We start from the raw sequence: 15825 nt of genomic DNA on the forward strand, positions 1-15825 counted from the left end.
TTGCTTTCATTCATATCTGTCTGGAAGTATTACACTTCTCTGGGGTGTAATTTTTTTTTTAACTTCCTACCCAGTTCTATATTTCTGCCTCGTTTGGACTGCCTTGCAGTCAGAAGTGTCTGTGAGCAGGATGACCAAACATCTTTCCTCCTTGCCRCTTCAATACCTTAATTAGGAACCTGAAAATGATTTCTTAGCTAGTGGTACATGTCTGAAATTTGGGATGATCTTGTTTCCAAAAGGGAGTTTCCCATTCTGTCSAGTCTTACTGTTTTTTCAAATAGTTTTCCTTCTACCCTGTTAGCTTTTCCTTTTTTTTTCCCCTTGCTTTGTTTCCTGCAATTTCCTTGCTCTTGCTGGTTAACAGCTTCTAGCCATAGACTAGAAAGCTTTGAGTTGAAAGCCAGTAAAATATTAAGCAATCCCAGCTCTGACAGGACATCAGATGAAATCTAAACACCAAATATTTATTATTTAAAGTATAGTTAAAATCATAATCTCACTTCAGTTTTCCAGGTTTTCTGATCGTTCATAGAACAAGTAAACAGTCACTTTTCTTCTTTAGTGATTTCTCTGCATTTCATTACTATAAACTTTGTTTTGTTTTTGCTTTTGAGAATTTGTTTTTGCTTATGATAAAGTTGTCAGAACAATTAAAGGACTATAAATAAACCTGTGGCTTAGAAAAACAGGTCTGTTTTCTTCCTTTACATACTGCTCACCTGAAGAAGGAAAGCTTTGTAATTCCTACTTCACTATTTTGAATCTTATCACGGCTTGCACTGAAGCAGCAAGAGGCATGTCTTGTTGCTGATTCTTTTCCCATGGATAGCTTAGTTTACGGGTTTTGTGATTTATGCCCATTCCTTGGACAACAGTGTTTTTACTTAGATGGGATTTCTATTTTCTGCAACATCATTTAGAACAGATGCAGTTATTTTCATTGTACTGGTTGGACTTATCTTAGTGAAAATTATTTTAACTTGTAATGGTAAGGAGGGTGTTCTTTATGGAAAACAATTTTTTTAGGATGTGTCAGACTTGAAGCAATTAAAAGCTTGTTATCCATCAAACTTACGCTGGCTTTTAAAAAAAAAATTAAAGTTGTCTTGTGTTTTTATGGCCTTCATTCAATAAATTACAGTATTTTTAAAGATTTGATAGTTGGAGTTTTCTTTTAATGCTGTAATTGCTTCTTGATATTTTAGAGCTGAGTGGCAGTCTAAGTTAATGAAATTCCAAATTAATTAAAAAAACCTGACATGTAAAGTTCTAAGTCTTGAACAGGAAAAAAAAAAAAAAAAATTAGGATTTCTTGTGAGCATGAGCAAGGTATTCATGCTAGCTGTTGAGAGCATTTGAGGCACACCCGGACAATAAAGACATWAAAATATATAATTCACCAATTGTTTTCCAGAGGTCCTGTAAGAAAGAAACTGTACCCACTGATCCAGTCCATTCTTTATTACGCTGCTCTTCCCAGAAAAGCTGGACTAAAGCAAAATAAGTAGATTGACTAGAAAGGCAGAGACCACTGACCTCTTTTATTAATCAAGACCTTTAGCTATGTTATGTTTAACCATACTGAACCAATTTCTCTCAATATAGCTATGATTAGCTGTAAATTCAGTAAGTCTTAATCACTGTGCTTGAAACTAAACATCAGTTTTGAGTTATTTAAATKCTGTTTATTCTGTGTTTTTCGGCTTTTCAACTTCACTTAAAAAAACCAAACCAACAAAAAGCAACAAAAGCAACCAAGAATGAAAAAAACCCCCTATTTTTCTCGATAGGATGGTGACAGAAGACTGAATATAAAAGGTGTTCTTAAAAACACAGATTCTGACAACTGTGGAAAGAATCCATAAAGTAATACACAGTTAGAGTTTTGTACACCAGGACAAAAGCCCGTGAAGCACATGCAGACACTGCCTGCATGTATTTTGAATGACTGTAGGTCACTATTTATTTATGCAAACGGGAAGAAAATCTTCCACAGGAGAAGTGAATAATACTTCATTTTACAATCATGGAGTGGAAAATAGTACTCAGAAGACTGTACATATCACAGCATATTTATTTTCTATGTGAATTTTTCAGACAGGATGGARCGTACTGCTGTATTTAAAAGCCAGCTGAAGGTTCAAAATTTGAAAACAGCTGAATTGGTATCTTCTAGCAGAAGTCAGATGTTAGCTCTTCAGCTTAACTTTGACCTTCCGTCTTAGACCACCTACATTCTGTAAATCTAGGCTCTGCAACATTGTCTTTCAAATTACTTTTCCCAGGGGAGAAATATGGTGTTTGGTAATGGAGGGAGCCTTGTTTGTAAAGGTGCTTGGAGGATSAGGGGTGATGAGACAGCACATGCACAGCACGGTCACGTCAGATGAATGTTTTATCTTTTCTGCTGAACATGAAAGCAAAGGTCTGTGTTTACAGCTTGCAAAGGATGAGTTCAAAAATCTGGCTGATTAAAATTTTTGTACCTTACCCTGAAAATTATTTTAGGGAATTTCAATCAGCATTTCTRTTCAAAGGCACTTAGATTATTCTCCCAGTGTCAAAAGTTGTAAGGAGAATGGAAAGGCAGCAAGGAGAAAAAAAAATCATTTTTGTGGTATTCTGGAGGGGAAAAATCCCTCAAAACCCCCCTAAAACAACTTGTTTAGAAACCAACTAATGACAGAAATGCCTGCAAATAACGGTTCATTGTGTGATTGCTGTATTATGGGCTTTGCATAGGGAAAGGTATGTAGTATTCTAAACACCAAGTCGTTCACTCCTCACTTCTCTGGAGAAATTCTTTGTATTTGAATTTTTTTATATTATTTTGGAAGTATTTAGTCCTTTTTCGCCAAAAAGAACTTGGTCTGTGTAGCCTTTTCTTGACTATAGCTGTTATTAAACTGCAAAAAGTGTGTCCAGAGTTTTCATTAGAAAATACTGTGATTACACCTGGTGATGAGTGTGAAAGCCCATGTTTCCTTTCTGATTTTGTTTGCTTTGTTTTTAAGGAAAACAAAGTTTCTGAGACACTAAGTCCTTAATGGGTCTGGTTTTCCCTTGACCTTGACGGAACTGCAGGTTCTCAGATTTTCAGTTTTATTCTCAAAGGCAGAGCATAGGCTATATTTTGCAGAAACCAGTGGGGTTTCTTACTGTGTAAAAGTGTCTGTGGATCAGATTACAGTATAAAACAAGGATTTTTAGGTATATTTGGACTCACTGTTTTTTTTTTTTTGTTTTCCTTTGACATTGTTCATAACCCAAAAGTGATGTATCCCGTGTTTGGAAGTTCATCAGAAAGCCTGCATTAGTTAAAGATTTAGGGCTATGCTAAGCAGAAGTTCCTTCTTAAATAGTCACTTTTGTATTGAGGACAAACTAAACTGTTTTTATTGTGATACTTATGTCTCAATTTTAAAAAGCGTTACTTTCAGTTTTCTGTTTAAGAATTCCATGAGTCTTGTGTCATTTCAAACAAATCTTACTGTGGTTTTAACAGGTATACCTTGCTTCTTGCTGGGAATCTGCACATTAGATTTCAGATAAAAAATTTGGAAGATCTCTATATAGTGGATGAGTTGTTCTCATGTTTCCTTTTCATTAGCTGAGAAGGCAGGGGAGCTTGTGTTTCTCATGAGACAACCTCACTATTCTGAAAGCATGGTAGTTCCATACAGGAGACAGGATTTTAGGTGGATGAGTAGAAATAAAGATTTAGAGTATGTAAGGCAAAGGCAGGCTTTTGTTAAAAAAAATACCTGTGCACACACTATCAGAGAAGTACTTGAGTGTGTGTTGGACCATGTGAATTGAGAAAAATGCTCTAGCGTATGKCTTGAGTTCTTCCCTGAGTAAAGGCCAAAAAGAGGTGTTAGGGAGAGAACATGAAAAATACAGAAATCTCAGTAACACAAGTTAATGTCACATCTTCTAAATATTTTTGAAACAAAAGGAACTGCCAAGAAAGTCACACAGTAAATGTTAAATTTAGTGTTGCGGTCCTACCTACAAGCATCCAAGTTAAAACTTCAGGCATGTGAAATGTGTAATTACAGTGGTTATACAGTGTTTTTGTAAAGAATATTGTGCATAGTTACAGAGCTTAGAAAAAAAATCCGTAGTGTCTTGTTTCTTTTCTCTAGAAAAAAAAAAAAATCATCCCTGTGGGATTTACTTAGTTTATTTTTCTGAACTTCTGTATCTTTCTGAATACATTTGCATAAACATATTTGAAAGTTTTTGATGCTTGAAGTATTGTTTTCAAATTTCTGCCTGTGAATAACATAAGATTGAGGGATGATGAGGGTATTAAATTTTTTACTATTTTCCTATTAACTAAAGTGATGTACAGAAAATTATGAATAACTTTAGAACAAGGGAGGAATGAATGGCTTAACTGCAGGAGAGTAGGATAATGACTTCTGGATGAAGCAAACATTGCTGAATGTTGGAGGTAGAACCAGATGTAGGAAGATGTGCTTTGTGAGAATTTAGAAATTAATGGGAGATTTATGGCCATGTGTGATATGGTTTTATATAAAGCTGAGTTGATTTTTATATATATATATGTTTATATATAGATGCTTAGGACTTTTCTTTACAATGTTGCTAGATTATAGTGATGTGTCATATAATAAATACAGAAGCTTTTAACCAGTAGATAAATTAATTTCTGGGGAGTTGCAGTGTAATTTGTAATGAAAGTAGTGGAAATTTTGGGGAGAAACATCTGTGTTCAGACTTTCTTTAACTATATTCTACGCTACTGCCCTTTTCTAGGCAAGTCGGTGTCATCAAAATAGATGTTCAGGAAACTTAAATTCAATCTTGGTAATGAATAGGTGCTCTAACATTGAATATACCACCAAAAGTTTTCGTTCAAGAACCAATATAACCAGCATGTTGACTTAATTAACAAATTGGGGAATAATTATTTTCAGTGTGAAGTTATGGTACTTCGAGGCCAACTTTTTTTTTTAATGTATTTTGTAAGGTGAATTAAAAAAAAAAAAAACTTTTCTCTAGGTTTTCACAAACAAAAATATCTTCATCCAAGTTTAGAAGGCTGTTAATGACATTTGRATTGTTGTAATATTGATGGTTTTGTTTAACAGTGTCACTTGGGGATTGTCATTGTCACTTAGGTTAAAAGATTTTGACCTGAGGTGAAAATGTGACTGTGGTTCTGGGCTGTCCAGATGTGTATGTATTAAATTAAATTTGTGCGCTGGTGAGCTTGATGGAGGAGTTGTGTGTGTTCATAGCAGCAGAGTGGAGGGAAGGAAACATTTCTTTTTTTTTTAAGTAGATTCACTGAAATAGATTTTATGAGTCTTCAAACGTTTTATTCAGCTCTCTCTGTTTGAACAGGTGACATAATTGGCAGATGAAATTATTTTCTGAGCTAAAAGAAACAAAGAACGCCCCCCCATTTTAAAAGTCTGTGTTCATCTCTATTATAGGTTATTGTTGGTTTTAATCTATTTTTAGTGGTTTGCTATTTCTGTTTCTTGCTGCTGAGTTGCAAACTCAGTGTTATATGTAGGCTCATTAACTTCCTTTGGGTTGTTTATGGTGTAYGATGCTAATGAATAAAAATTCATTTTACAATGGAATGTTTTTGGAGAAAACTCAGCGTTTTGATGTCATAATGGCGTCTGTGTGGTTGATTATTCTTTGTGGGGAATCTCTACCCTTTCCAAATAAATAACATCTCAAAACTCCTGATGTAAAAATAGATCAATATAAAGGTGTTTTTCCTTTATAAGGAAAAACACAGGATGCTATCATTTTAAATGTACTAGGAAATGGATTTATACTGGTCTAGTTTTTGGGAATTTTTTTTGACATGTGATAGATAGAAGGTTAATTGATGTTAAATAGATGCTTTGTTAGCCCTTCATCAGCTACTAAACTAGTACAGGAGGAGTGCAAATCATTACTACAAAAGGCCAAGACCAGTATGTTTTCTTAGTGAGGTTTATAGGTCTTTTTTCTTATCCCTCCCTTCTTTCCCTCCTTCCCAACCACACAAAACATAACCAGCTGTAATGATAGGAGGAGAGAGCAAGCAGCTTTTTTAAACACACACACACACACACACACACACACACACACACACACACACACTCTCGCACTCCAGCCCCCCTCTTTCCTCCTCATACCTCAGCAGAGTGACAGCTTCTAGATGTTGCGTGCGAGTGAGTTCAGCTGGTGCTGTGTGGTCTGAGTGTGTGGTCTCCAGCTCAACCGAGAGGCTGCTAACAGGGTGGATGAGAGAGAGCAACACTGTTTACTTTAATTTATTTCGGATGCCGGAACTGTGCCCGGAGTTTCTCCCGAGCCGGGTTCCACCGTCAGCGGTGTCAATCCCTCGCAGCTGCAGCCGAGGCTGCGGCAGGCGCTGAACTCCTCTGCCGAGGGCTCTCCCAGCATCTGCCCCGGGTCCAAGCCTTTTAATCCCTTGTGACTCAGAAACGTTAATGGCACCGCTGAGTGCTGTGATTATTTTGCTTTTGCTCTGTCAAGATACATCGCCATGAAGATGTACCTTGCTGGGCTAAGKAAAGCGGGACCTCTGAGATACTGAGGCAACATGTGAGGGTGGCTGTTGTGAAGGCAAAACTGCTCCGCTCGTTCTTTGGCCGCCCTAAAACTAAAATCTCTAGTGTGCCCTTTGTGGCTGATTGGAATATTCAGGAGTCTTTTGAGAAAGCACAGGGGATCATATAACATTCCAAGTCTTTTGTTTTTTGTCGTTTGCCCTGTCTGTCGCAAAACTTGCGCATCTTCCCAAATTGGAACTGAATTGTGACATGTAACGTTGTCCTGTAGGTTAACATGTTTGTCAGTGTTAATATTGGCTTGAATCAACACGCCGGATATGACAGGGCAAGACAAATGAGGCTTTGTTTTTTCTGTCTGACGGTGAAATTACCCACTTTTTTTTGTTTGTTCATCTTTTCATTATAAGTAGCTTAGTGGTGTTATGAAGAGTTTCTTTCCCCCTAAATGTAAGATTCGTGASCACTTCTTGTTTAAATTGACAAGTCTTCTATTATTATTTAAATAAACATGTGTAGATTCTTAATATCACTTGGAATTTCAGCATTGTTTAGCTTATTCACTTCCCAGTCTTTTCTGGCAGGCTTGCAGGAATGGATTTTATATTATTAATGCAGTGTTGAAGGCTGTGGAAATTCTAGGGCACTGAAGATCTCCAGAGGGGTTAATAAATGTCAGTTATTTTCACAGTGCTGCTTTTTGGATGCTTTTAATTCTTGGTTTATGTAGATTGTCTGTCTGAATTTATRTTGTTGGGAAGATAAAGCACAGAAAAGGTTGTAATAGTGGTTTTCATCATTTTGTAATGGTTTTGAGTGCAAACATCTAGGAAATATTTTGCTTTGTCGTTCTTGGGGTCATTTGCTGTGTCCMTTCACTGACTCTGTCATAGTGTGTTGTGCTCAGGGGACTCTCTGGGTTTTCTAGTGAAAACAAATTACTAGCTTTATGTACTAGAAACACAAGTTTGTGTAGTGTAAGGTGAAAAGGCYATCACCTACATTATGGAATGTGAGTATTTACTGCTTGTTTTAAAAGGCATATCATAAATCTTTTCATTTGGATATCATTTAATGCTGTGATGCTAGTGTAAYTCACCTGTTGCCTTCAGATTGGTTTTCTTGTGTTTCTTTTTATGTAAACAACATCTGAGGCATTCTGTGATTTGCACAGGGGTGATGTTTTGCTGTTCTGCCTCTTTTTTTTTTTTTAATTGTATTCTGTCACATATATGTGAGAACAAATAAATATTTGATACGCAAAGGCTTAAATGCTTGTTTGTAACCTAGCCTTTCTCAATGATGACAAATTGGGTTTTTCTGCCCTCCCTTCTTGGCAGCTTTGATTCTCTTTGCTAGATGACCATGGCACTTACATTGACCTTGAGCCTGCCTTCCTCCAAGAGAATCTTTTAAGTTCAGTGTCTGTGACAAAGTAGCACTGGAAATTTTAAAATTAATTGTCATTTACTGGAACTTTCTTCCTATTTTGTTTAAGAAGTCAGAAACTGTTTTAAAAYACTTCAACTAATTTTTCCCACTGGTGAAACTTTTAAGGTGGCAGCATATTATTCTTCATCTTCCAAAGTTCTATGCTTTCATGAYGTTTGTAGTTTTCCTTTGGGATTTAAAATTACCAGTCAATTTGATATACTTCAATCCTGAAGGTTGTTCATGTATTTCATATTTTGGTGGAACTTCCAGAGTGTAGTAGAAAGTAATGTTTTGCTTTACAGAACAAGTATGGTAGCTGCTGTTATTTTATTTTGTGTTTCTCCATTTAAGGGACAGAATGGTTTGAATGAGGAAACCTATATACGAACTCTTATTTCAAACCAACTTTAAACTGAAATCTTAAAAAGCTTAAAAAAAACCCCAAACCAAACAGAGTTGTGCTTTCCCTCATACTGGGCCATATTTCGTTGCTTTGTTATTTATTTTACAGTGGCTTTTCTTAGGCTAAAGAGAGAAGATGTCCTCTCTTTAACAAGCATGTAACACTCAGAATTGTCTGGATTTTTTTTTTTAACCGAACCTTTGTGAGAGGACAGTTTATTTGAGAGACTGGTATAAAGACAAAGATGTTGTTTATGAAAGGCATTTTTCAAGATGACTTTGTAGTAGGTGGTCTTTGCAGAGGTTTTCTAACTCCTTGTGCTTTATGACAAGAATTATGACAGAATAATAGAATAATATGGGGAAGATCATGGGAGCAGTCAATCAGATAGCCACATTAAATTGTTGGGGAGATACTGTGAGGAAATTAAATGTAAAAAAAGGGTGGAGAAGAATAAAGATAGAAGAAGACCTCTGCTAGTATAGAAGATTGTCCATTGTGAAAAAGAATCTTGTTGAAACCTCTTCAGTGAGTCTGGCTCCTCAGAGGAAATAKCTTGTATAGAAAGCTTTATTTCTGCAATCTCTCCTTGTCTGCATGAGAATCGGTCTTTCAGGAAGASAGCTGTTTTTGAAAAAGTGTTATTTTATGTGTAATACGTATTTTGTAAAGAATAAGTTTTATCTTTAGGGCAGTGTACAGARTTGCAACAAAAGCTCTTAATGAGGTGGTTGTCTTGTTTTGTGAAATGGAAAAGTATTTTTTTTTCAGATTTGCGTTAAATATTTTTCAAATATATTTAGAAACTTGCCCCATTAGGATAGTGGCTAGGCTTCCCAGTAARCAGTTTAGTCATGTTGGCTGTTAACATCTGTCATAAGGAGAGGAAATACTATAAATGAATTGAAAGCTCCCAGGCATTTKCTTGATATTTATAGTAATGACATATTACAAAGAGTTCCACTCTTTGAAATAAATGAAAGCAATTGCTGTTTAAAAATAATAATAGAGCATCTCAGTGCTGCAGTGCTTTTGTAATGTGTTGAGATTTACTGTGGTATGCTCATTCCGATGAAATATTTTAAAGTAATTCTGCAGTAAGTATGGAAATACTTCAGAAGAAATACTAAATCTCAGGGGCCTCAGCATTTTTATTACATTTATTTAGCTCATCAAGAAGAGGGATCTCGTGCCAATTTCTGAAAYCCTGAAAAATATGTTGTAATATTACTTTTGAAAGTACTATTATTTTTGGTATTGAAACAAGCCAATTACCTGTTTGCCTAGGTATTTTGAAAGCAACTATAGCTGAAATGCAAAGGGACTGTAACATTTTGGGGATGGGGTAGAGGGAATCAATCAAATAATACCACAGTAGCTTCAGTTTTACTTGTTTTTCTCTAGCCTTTTTTTCTCCATATTACCTGCAGTTCCAGAAGATGGCTTTTTTTACATCCATGTGACTGATAATTATTCCACATAAATATTTACAAAAAATTGCTCAAAAGAGGTGTTTTATGKTGACTAACATGTTGCTTGCTGCAGATGGTGACTGTGCGTATGGGAGGACATAACCACTGTTCCTTTACAGCTGTTGTGTATCTTTGAGCTCTGCTGAGTGTCTGTGTAAAAAGCTACAAAGACTATACAGATATATGATTACGAGGAATAGATGTTCTCCTTCCTCTTGGTAAAATTAGGGACCTGATTCTCTAGCATTATTTTTGCACAGATCTGAACTTCTGTGTATATGCATCTTTGTACAGGAATAAACAAGACTTCCCTTGTAATTTTGTGTTCTAATTCCTCCAGGCTCTATTGGGTTTGGCAATGAGAGCTGGGAAGCTTAATTCTATTGTGCTGCCCACTGTTTTGTCAGGCAGTGGTGTGGTGATGTAGTTTAGAGTGCARCATAGATGAGAGGAAAGCTGGGCAAGTCTTATGACTCCAGGATTAGGGATGTTGACAGAAACCGAGGTCTATAATTTTCACCTGCGGCAAGGAAGTTGGGGTATCTGGACAAGAAGGCTTGGAGTGGGGAATGCACAGTAAGGAAGAGGAATTACCAAAGTGTTGGGCTTTGAAAGAATGGAATAGTAACATCCCTCTCCCACCCTGCTTGAATTTAGGAGCAGAAAGTCAGAGGGACAATTGACCGGATAGAGGCAGGAAACCGTTTGTCTGCAAGATGTGGACCTGGCCTGAGTTTTGAAGTGAGGCAGGGACTGTCTGTGCTAGGAGGAGGAGAAGCCAGTTCTGTGAAAGAAAAAGGAGTGGGGCACAAGCGTGGAGCACAACTTTCTCTTCTGTAGCTGGAGGTGACTGTCAGCTGATTTCTTTGTAATCTGCTGACACAGTCCTTTCCTTTGGTGCTGCTCTACCCACATGGTTATAGCTGAATCTGTTGACAGCTTGCTTCTCCAGCTTCATGTTGGGTTCATGTAAAAGGTTCCAGTATTTCACGTATAAGACTATTAAAAGCACCCATATAATACTATATAACTTAATCCCTTTTTCATCAGTTTGTTGTTAGCAAAAGAACGGAGAAACCAATGTTTCATTGAACACACTATGTAGTTTTTAATGTTGTGAAGGCAACCAATCAAGAAATACTGTGACTTTCACCAGGTAAAGATACAAAGCCAAAGTAGGAATACGTTGTGTATGTTATCATGGGCTCTTATGAGCCTTCYTTCATTCGCTGGATATGGCTCACATACTGCAACTTAGTATGTTCTTGCTTGTTCGACATAAACTTGTATCTCTTACTAGCTGCACATTGTTCAGTTCTCTGAAGATACCAATACTTCTGTTGTGTTGAAAGAATATAAATGCCTTTTCTGTGTTAATGAATTTGTTTTCAAAAATAGTTTTTGAGATGAGTGATTGCATTCCTGTTTTAAATATGTGAAACTAAGAAACAGGCATTTAAAATTAGACATATGTATAGAATTGAGGCGGTGGTTTAGATGCCTTAATATTTCAGAGCATTGTGCAGCATTCCCGATATTCAGGATGCGTTTCACACTGACTTCAGGTGTGGCTGTGGACTCTGAGGTTTGATCAGAAAAAATTGCTAAGTTTTATTATAGATGACCTGCTGTGCATCTATGGTATGGACAAAGAGAGGTGATCCTGTTCTGAGGGCAGTATTTGTTTACTTTTAGCATGAGATCTTCCTCCCAATTCCTGCCTTTTCTATTTCCACCTTTGTTTTCAGTGTGTGTTCCAACTTTGGAATGGGAGTCCAATGGGACTTCAGTCAATGGGAGCTTCTTTGATTCTCATGTCAGATCTAGTTAGTACCACTGAAAAACATGGGGAGGCTGTGTAGAAGCACAGGGTATGTTGGTACAGAGAATGTATTTTGTATTTGCAGAAGCAGCTGAAACAGGTATGTCTTAATTCTTGTATTTCTTAACTGCAAGTGCTTATTTTGCTGCAGTTTATTGTTAGAGATAGTTTACAGAGTTTCTGGGTTTCATGGATTTGACCATTTTGCAAGTAAGAGTAGAAAATACGTCTTGATTCAAAAAATAAAAGCGAAGTGAAGCTGTGCTTATGAAGTTTGGCTTATATTCCATGTATTTTTTACCTTCCTGAACTTCCAAAATTGTTCGTACTGAAGTGTTCTATATGTGTAACTGAGGTTTTGTAGTGGTGATGGTATTTAGTGTTGTAAATGTGGGYAAGTTTTTAGGACATGCTTCAGGTTATATTCATCATATATATATCATCATATATATATGTAGTCAACTTCTTTCAGCTGTTTATAGCTGCAGAGCTGCACAAAGGAAAYKGCTAATAAACAGTAGGAATTTGTGATCAGTTGCATAGTAAACTAAACATAGACCACATAATGTGAGTACCATATTTGTGTTTGAGCTACAGAGCTAATTAAGCTGGTCTGAGTTGACTCAATTTCAGGCACAAAGGAATACTCTTCTGGAAATGCTTTTTCAATAATTTTATGCACTTTTTGTTGATATGTTGAGATATTGTTTGTTTTGTTGATGATCTCTGCTAGTGTAGTGTTTGCAAGTCATGTTCTAATTTTCTCAGTGTGTGTTAACATTGATGCTTTATACAAATAAGTGCTGAGGGCTTCTTCACATGGGACTGTCTATGCCAGCGAGTCTTACTTTGATGGAGAAGTTATCCAAATATGTAATCATAATCTATAACTTAGATTAACAGTTCTGAACTTTCTAAGGAATACAGTTATAACTTTCAAATAGGGATTGGAATAGACTAATTTGAATTCTGACATAAGTAATTTGAAGTCTGTGTATATAGCTTCATTAAGTATTTTAAAGRGTTAATGTTTTTCTGGATATCGTTTTTCTTTCAGAAAGCTATATTTAATTCTTTTTAAGTGCAAAGGAGGTATAATTATTCTTTATTGGTTTGTGATTATGTGTCAAAGAAAGCTTTCAGAGTGTTGTTCCTTATCTATATTTCCCTGCTATTGTTCCGTATTTATATTTCCCTACTATTTTTGAAGAAYAGAGTGAAATGGTTTTAGGTTTGKKKTTTTTTTTTATAATTAGTGGGTTTTAAATTTATTATTTCTTGATGAACAGAGAAAAGCAGCTCAGATTGCAGTAAGTGAACAGCCATCATGTCTCGAGCACGGCAGCCCCCACTTGTAACTGGCATCTCTCCCAATGAAGGCATCTCATGGACAAAAGTGACMATTCGAGGAGAAAATTTGGGGACTGGACCTACAGACCTCATAGGTAAGTTGAAAGAAACCATCCTTTTGATATTGCAGAAGTAATGTTTTGGWTATGATTAGAGATAAATTTTTGGATGGTAGAATCTATGTTGGATGTTATGAGGAATGCCTTTTACACAAATATGCACTTGAGTCCATAAATTCGGGGGTGCTGCCCGGTGTGTAACTAATCAGACTTGACTGTACCTTTTTAGATGAACCCTTAATCTGACTCAGCATTCTGCTCCGAACATGAACACAAAGAGTAAATGCTTATTGCAGTGTACTGGAAGAGGGTAGATGTAATGACATGCTTCTTTGTTACTTGCTCAGGAACTGAGAATTTCTGCATTGAAATTTTCATGTCAGAAGTGTTTTCAGTGTATTCAGAAAGTCACTGGGGGTTGCTCTTTCTTGAATTAGTGTCAAGTCAGTTTGTGTATCTGTAGCAGTTATGGCAAAGCAGGTTCAATCATTCACCAACACAATATGTAGGTAATACATACCTATATAAGAACCATTTTCATTGCTATTTTGATTTTTAACATGGTAATTTCGTTTGAACCATCATAGCTCTTCCACTGAAGGAGGAGACAAGAYGTTTTCACTGATTCTCTGGTCATAGAGCTTGTTCATTGCTACTCTGTTGCTTCCTTTTCAGCCTGAAATGTCTTCGCTTATTTAAATTTTCTGCATATATCCTTGTCTCTTTTTGCCCTTCAGCGAATCTCTTTTAGYTTCACTACCAGTCGTGGGTGAATATTTTGGTTGCCTGCAGTGTTCAGTATGTGAATGCCCTGTGGCATAACAGTGTACTTTCACTTTTGTTTTTTATTTTGTCCGTAGAGTTCTGTTTTCTGTGTAACTCCTGCTAAGAATCAAACTGTTGTTTTTGTTGTTCTGCCTACTATAGTTCCGTGATTAAATGCATGAGGATTAGTACCCAGTTTGAGCCTGCAGTCTGTGAATGTAAGGTTTTGCCTATGTGCATCTAGTCCATTGTTCACTGAATTTCAGCTGTTCTATTATAGCATCTACATTATCMTGCATCTGCTCAGTCTAATAAGTTCTGGTTTGCATTTTTATTTGGTTTGTGGTCTTTACCTTCTGAATAAATGAATACCATCAGCAAACTTTGTAATCTCTTTATATTGTCATTTATGAATGTACTGAACATAAGTGATCCCAGCATATACCCAATGGAAACTTCCATGAGTCAAAACACATCATTTACTGTAACCCGGTTTCTTTCTTACTAAGCTATTTACCCATTAGAGGTTTGTATCCTATAGCTGCTTCATTTTTTTAAGCCTTTTGAGAAGAATTTCATAAAATCTTTTGGAAATCCAAGTTAGCTATAGCTGCTGGAATTTCCCTTATTTCTTTTGTCAGTTATGCATATGTGTACTTCAGGAGTCATGCTAGAGACAATTTGTCTAATTTGTTGTGGAATCTAGACTCCTCTGAAGGCCATTGGAATTTTGTTTGGCTCTGCTAGAAAAAATATTTCACTTCATGGCTGTAAACCAAGATTCACAAATTCCATTCATGGCCACCAYAATGAGCTTTATGGCCAAGCATAAGCTACTACAGTTTTCACTTCACTTCAGTTTGCTGTCTCTCAAAAGGGGAAGTAGTATTTTCCTGAGCTGCTAGATGAGGTTGCGGTACACTATAGAATCCATATTGAGAAATTCTCAAATAACAGATGATGTTATGGGTGAGTATATTTCTGTGTATTTGTGTGGCTAATGTACTTCAATAGCCTCATTAGTTAATTGGTAGAGCCTCTTAGAAATGATCAGTGCTACATTGTTGGAAGGAAGACACGTACTTCAGTATAACGGCTAACCAACTGCTAGTATTTCTTCTTATATTTCTCTCAGTATAACATTTGTAACATATAGCTGCTAATGATTTTATGCTTTGAGTTAAAAATAAATAATACATTGCCTTATTTTTTTCCTTAGCTCAATTGTCCGCTTTCTCCAGAAGTGACTAATGCCCCAGACATGTAAAGGTTTCTTCTAATGGTTAAATTAAGCATGTAAATATTCCCTGTGACTTGAATGGAAATAAGTGGGGCTTTGTAGGCATGAGAATTAAGCGAGTTTGAGTGAGGTCTTTATAAAGTTTATAAAGTTTGAGATGCATTAGTGTAAAATAAAAAGCAAGAAACTTTTTTTCTATACATAAACAGAGTATCACATAATAAAAGAACATTCTTTTGGTTACATTTAAGAGAACCTTCTAGTAATTTCTTTGTATCTTTGAAACCAAATAAACTTTTTATTTGTAAGTTTATAGCTCATKGTACAAAATGTCAAATCCAGGAGATACCTGTAACATTCATGYTTTCAAGGTTTAGTTCGTCTTTTAAGCTATATTTTTTAGGCATTGTAAAATTGTCCATATATAAGCTTAACCAAAATCGGAAAGTCTTAATAAGGGTATTACTTATATCTATTTATAGAAAGGCACATAAAAACTAGAAGCTGAGAATTATGTTCTCAGAGATCTTTGTGCCATAACAGATTCAAATTAAATCAAATTTAATTTTGTTTAAAGGGAAGTTTCCTATTTCTGGAGAAAGAAATGTGGTAACTTCTCTCCCAGCATGCCTTTATTTGTTTTAGGAATTGTGATGTGCCATTACTGTTTCATGTGGTATGTAAAATGTGGATAGAGACTTTCTTTTA

The 15825-nt window shown here is 36.0% G+C and overlaps 1 protein-coding gene across 2 annotated transcripts in view; it reads left to right on the plus strand.

Annotated features, from left to right (window-relative positions):
* EXOC2 (exocyst complex component 2) overlaps positions 1 to 15825 on the plus strand; it is a 147316-nt gene that overhangs the window by 22173 nt on the left and 109318 nt on the right. For both annotated transcript variants that reach the window (XM_057373901.1, XM_057373900.1), the window contains exon 2: positions 12993 to 13148. In XM_057373901.1, the coding sequence (XP_057229884.1) occupies positions 13031 to 13148 (118 nt within the window). In that variant the 5' untranslated portion in view covers positions 12993 to 13030. The remainder of the gene's footprint in view (positions 1 to 12992; positions 13149 to 15825) is intronic.

Source organism: Malurus melanocephalus, unplaced genomic scaffold, assembly GCF_030028575.1.
Source record: "Malurus melanocephalus ecotype Western Australia unplaced genomic scaffold, MMel_1.1 scaffold_209, whole genome shotgun sequence".
Taxonomy (NCBI): domain Eukaryota; kingdom Metazoa; phylum Chordata; class Aves; order Passeriformes; family Maluridae; genus Malurus; species Malurus melanocephalus.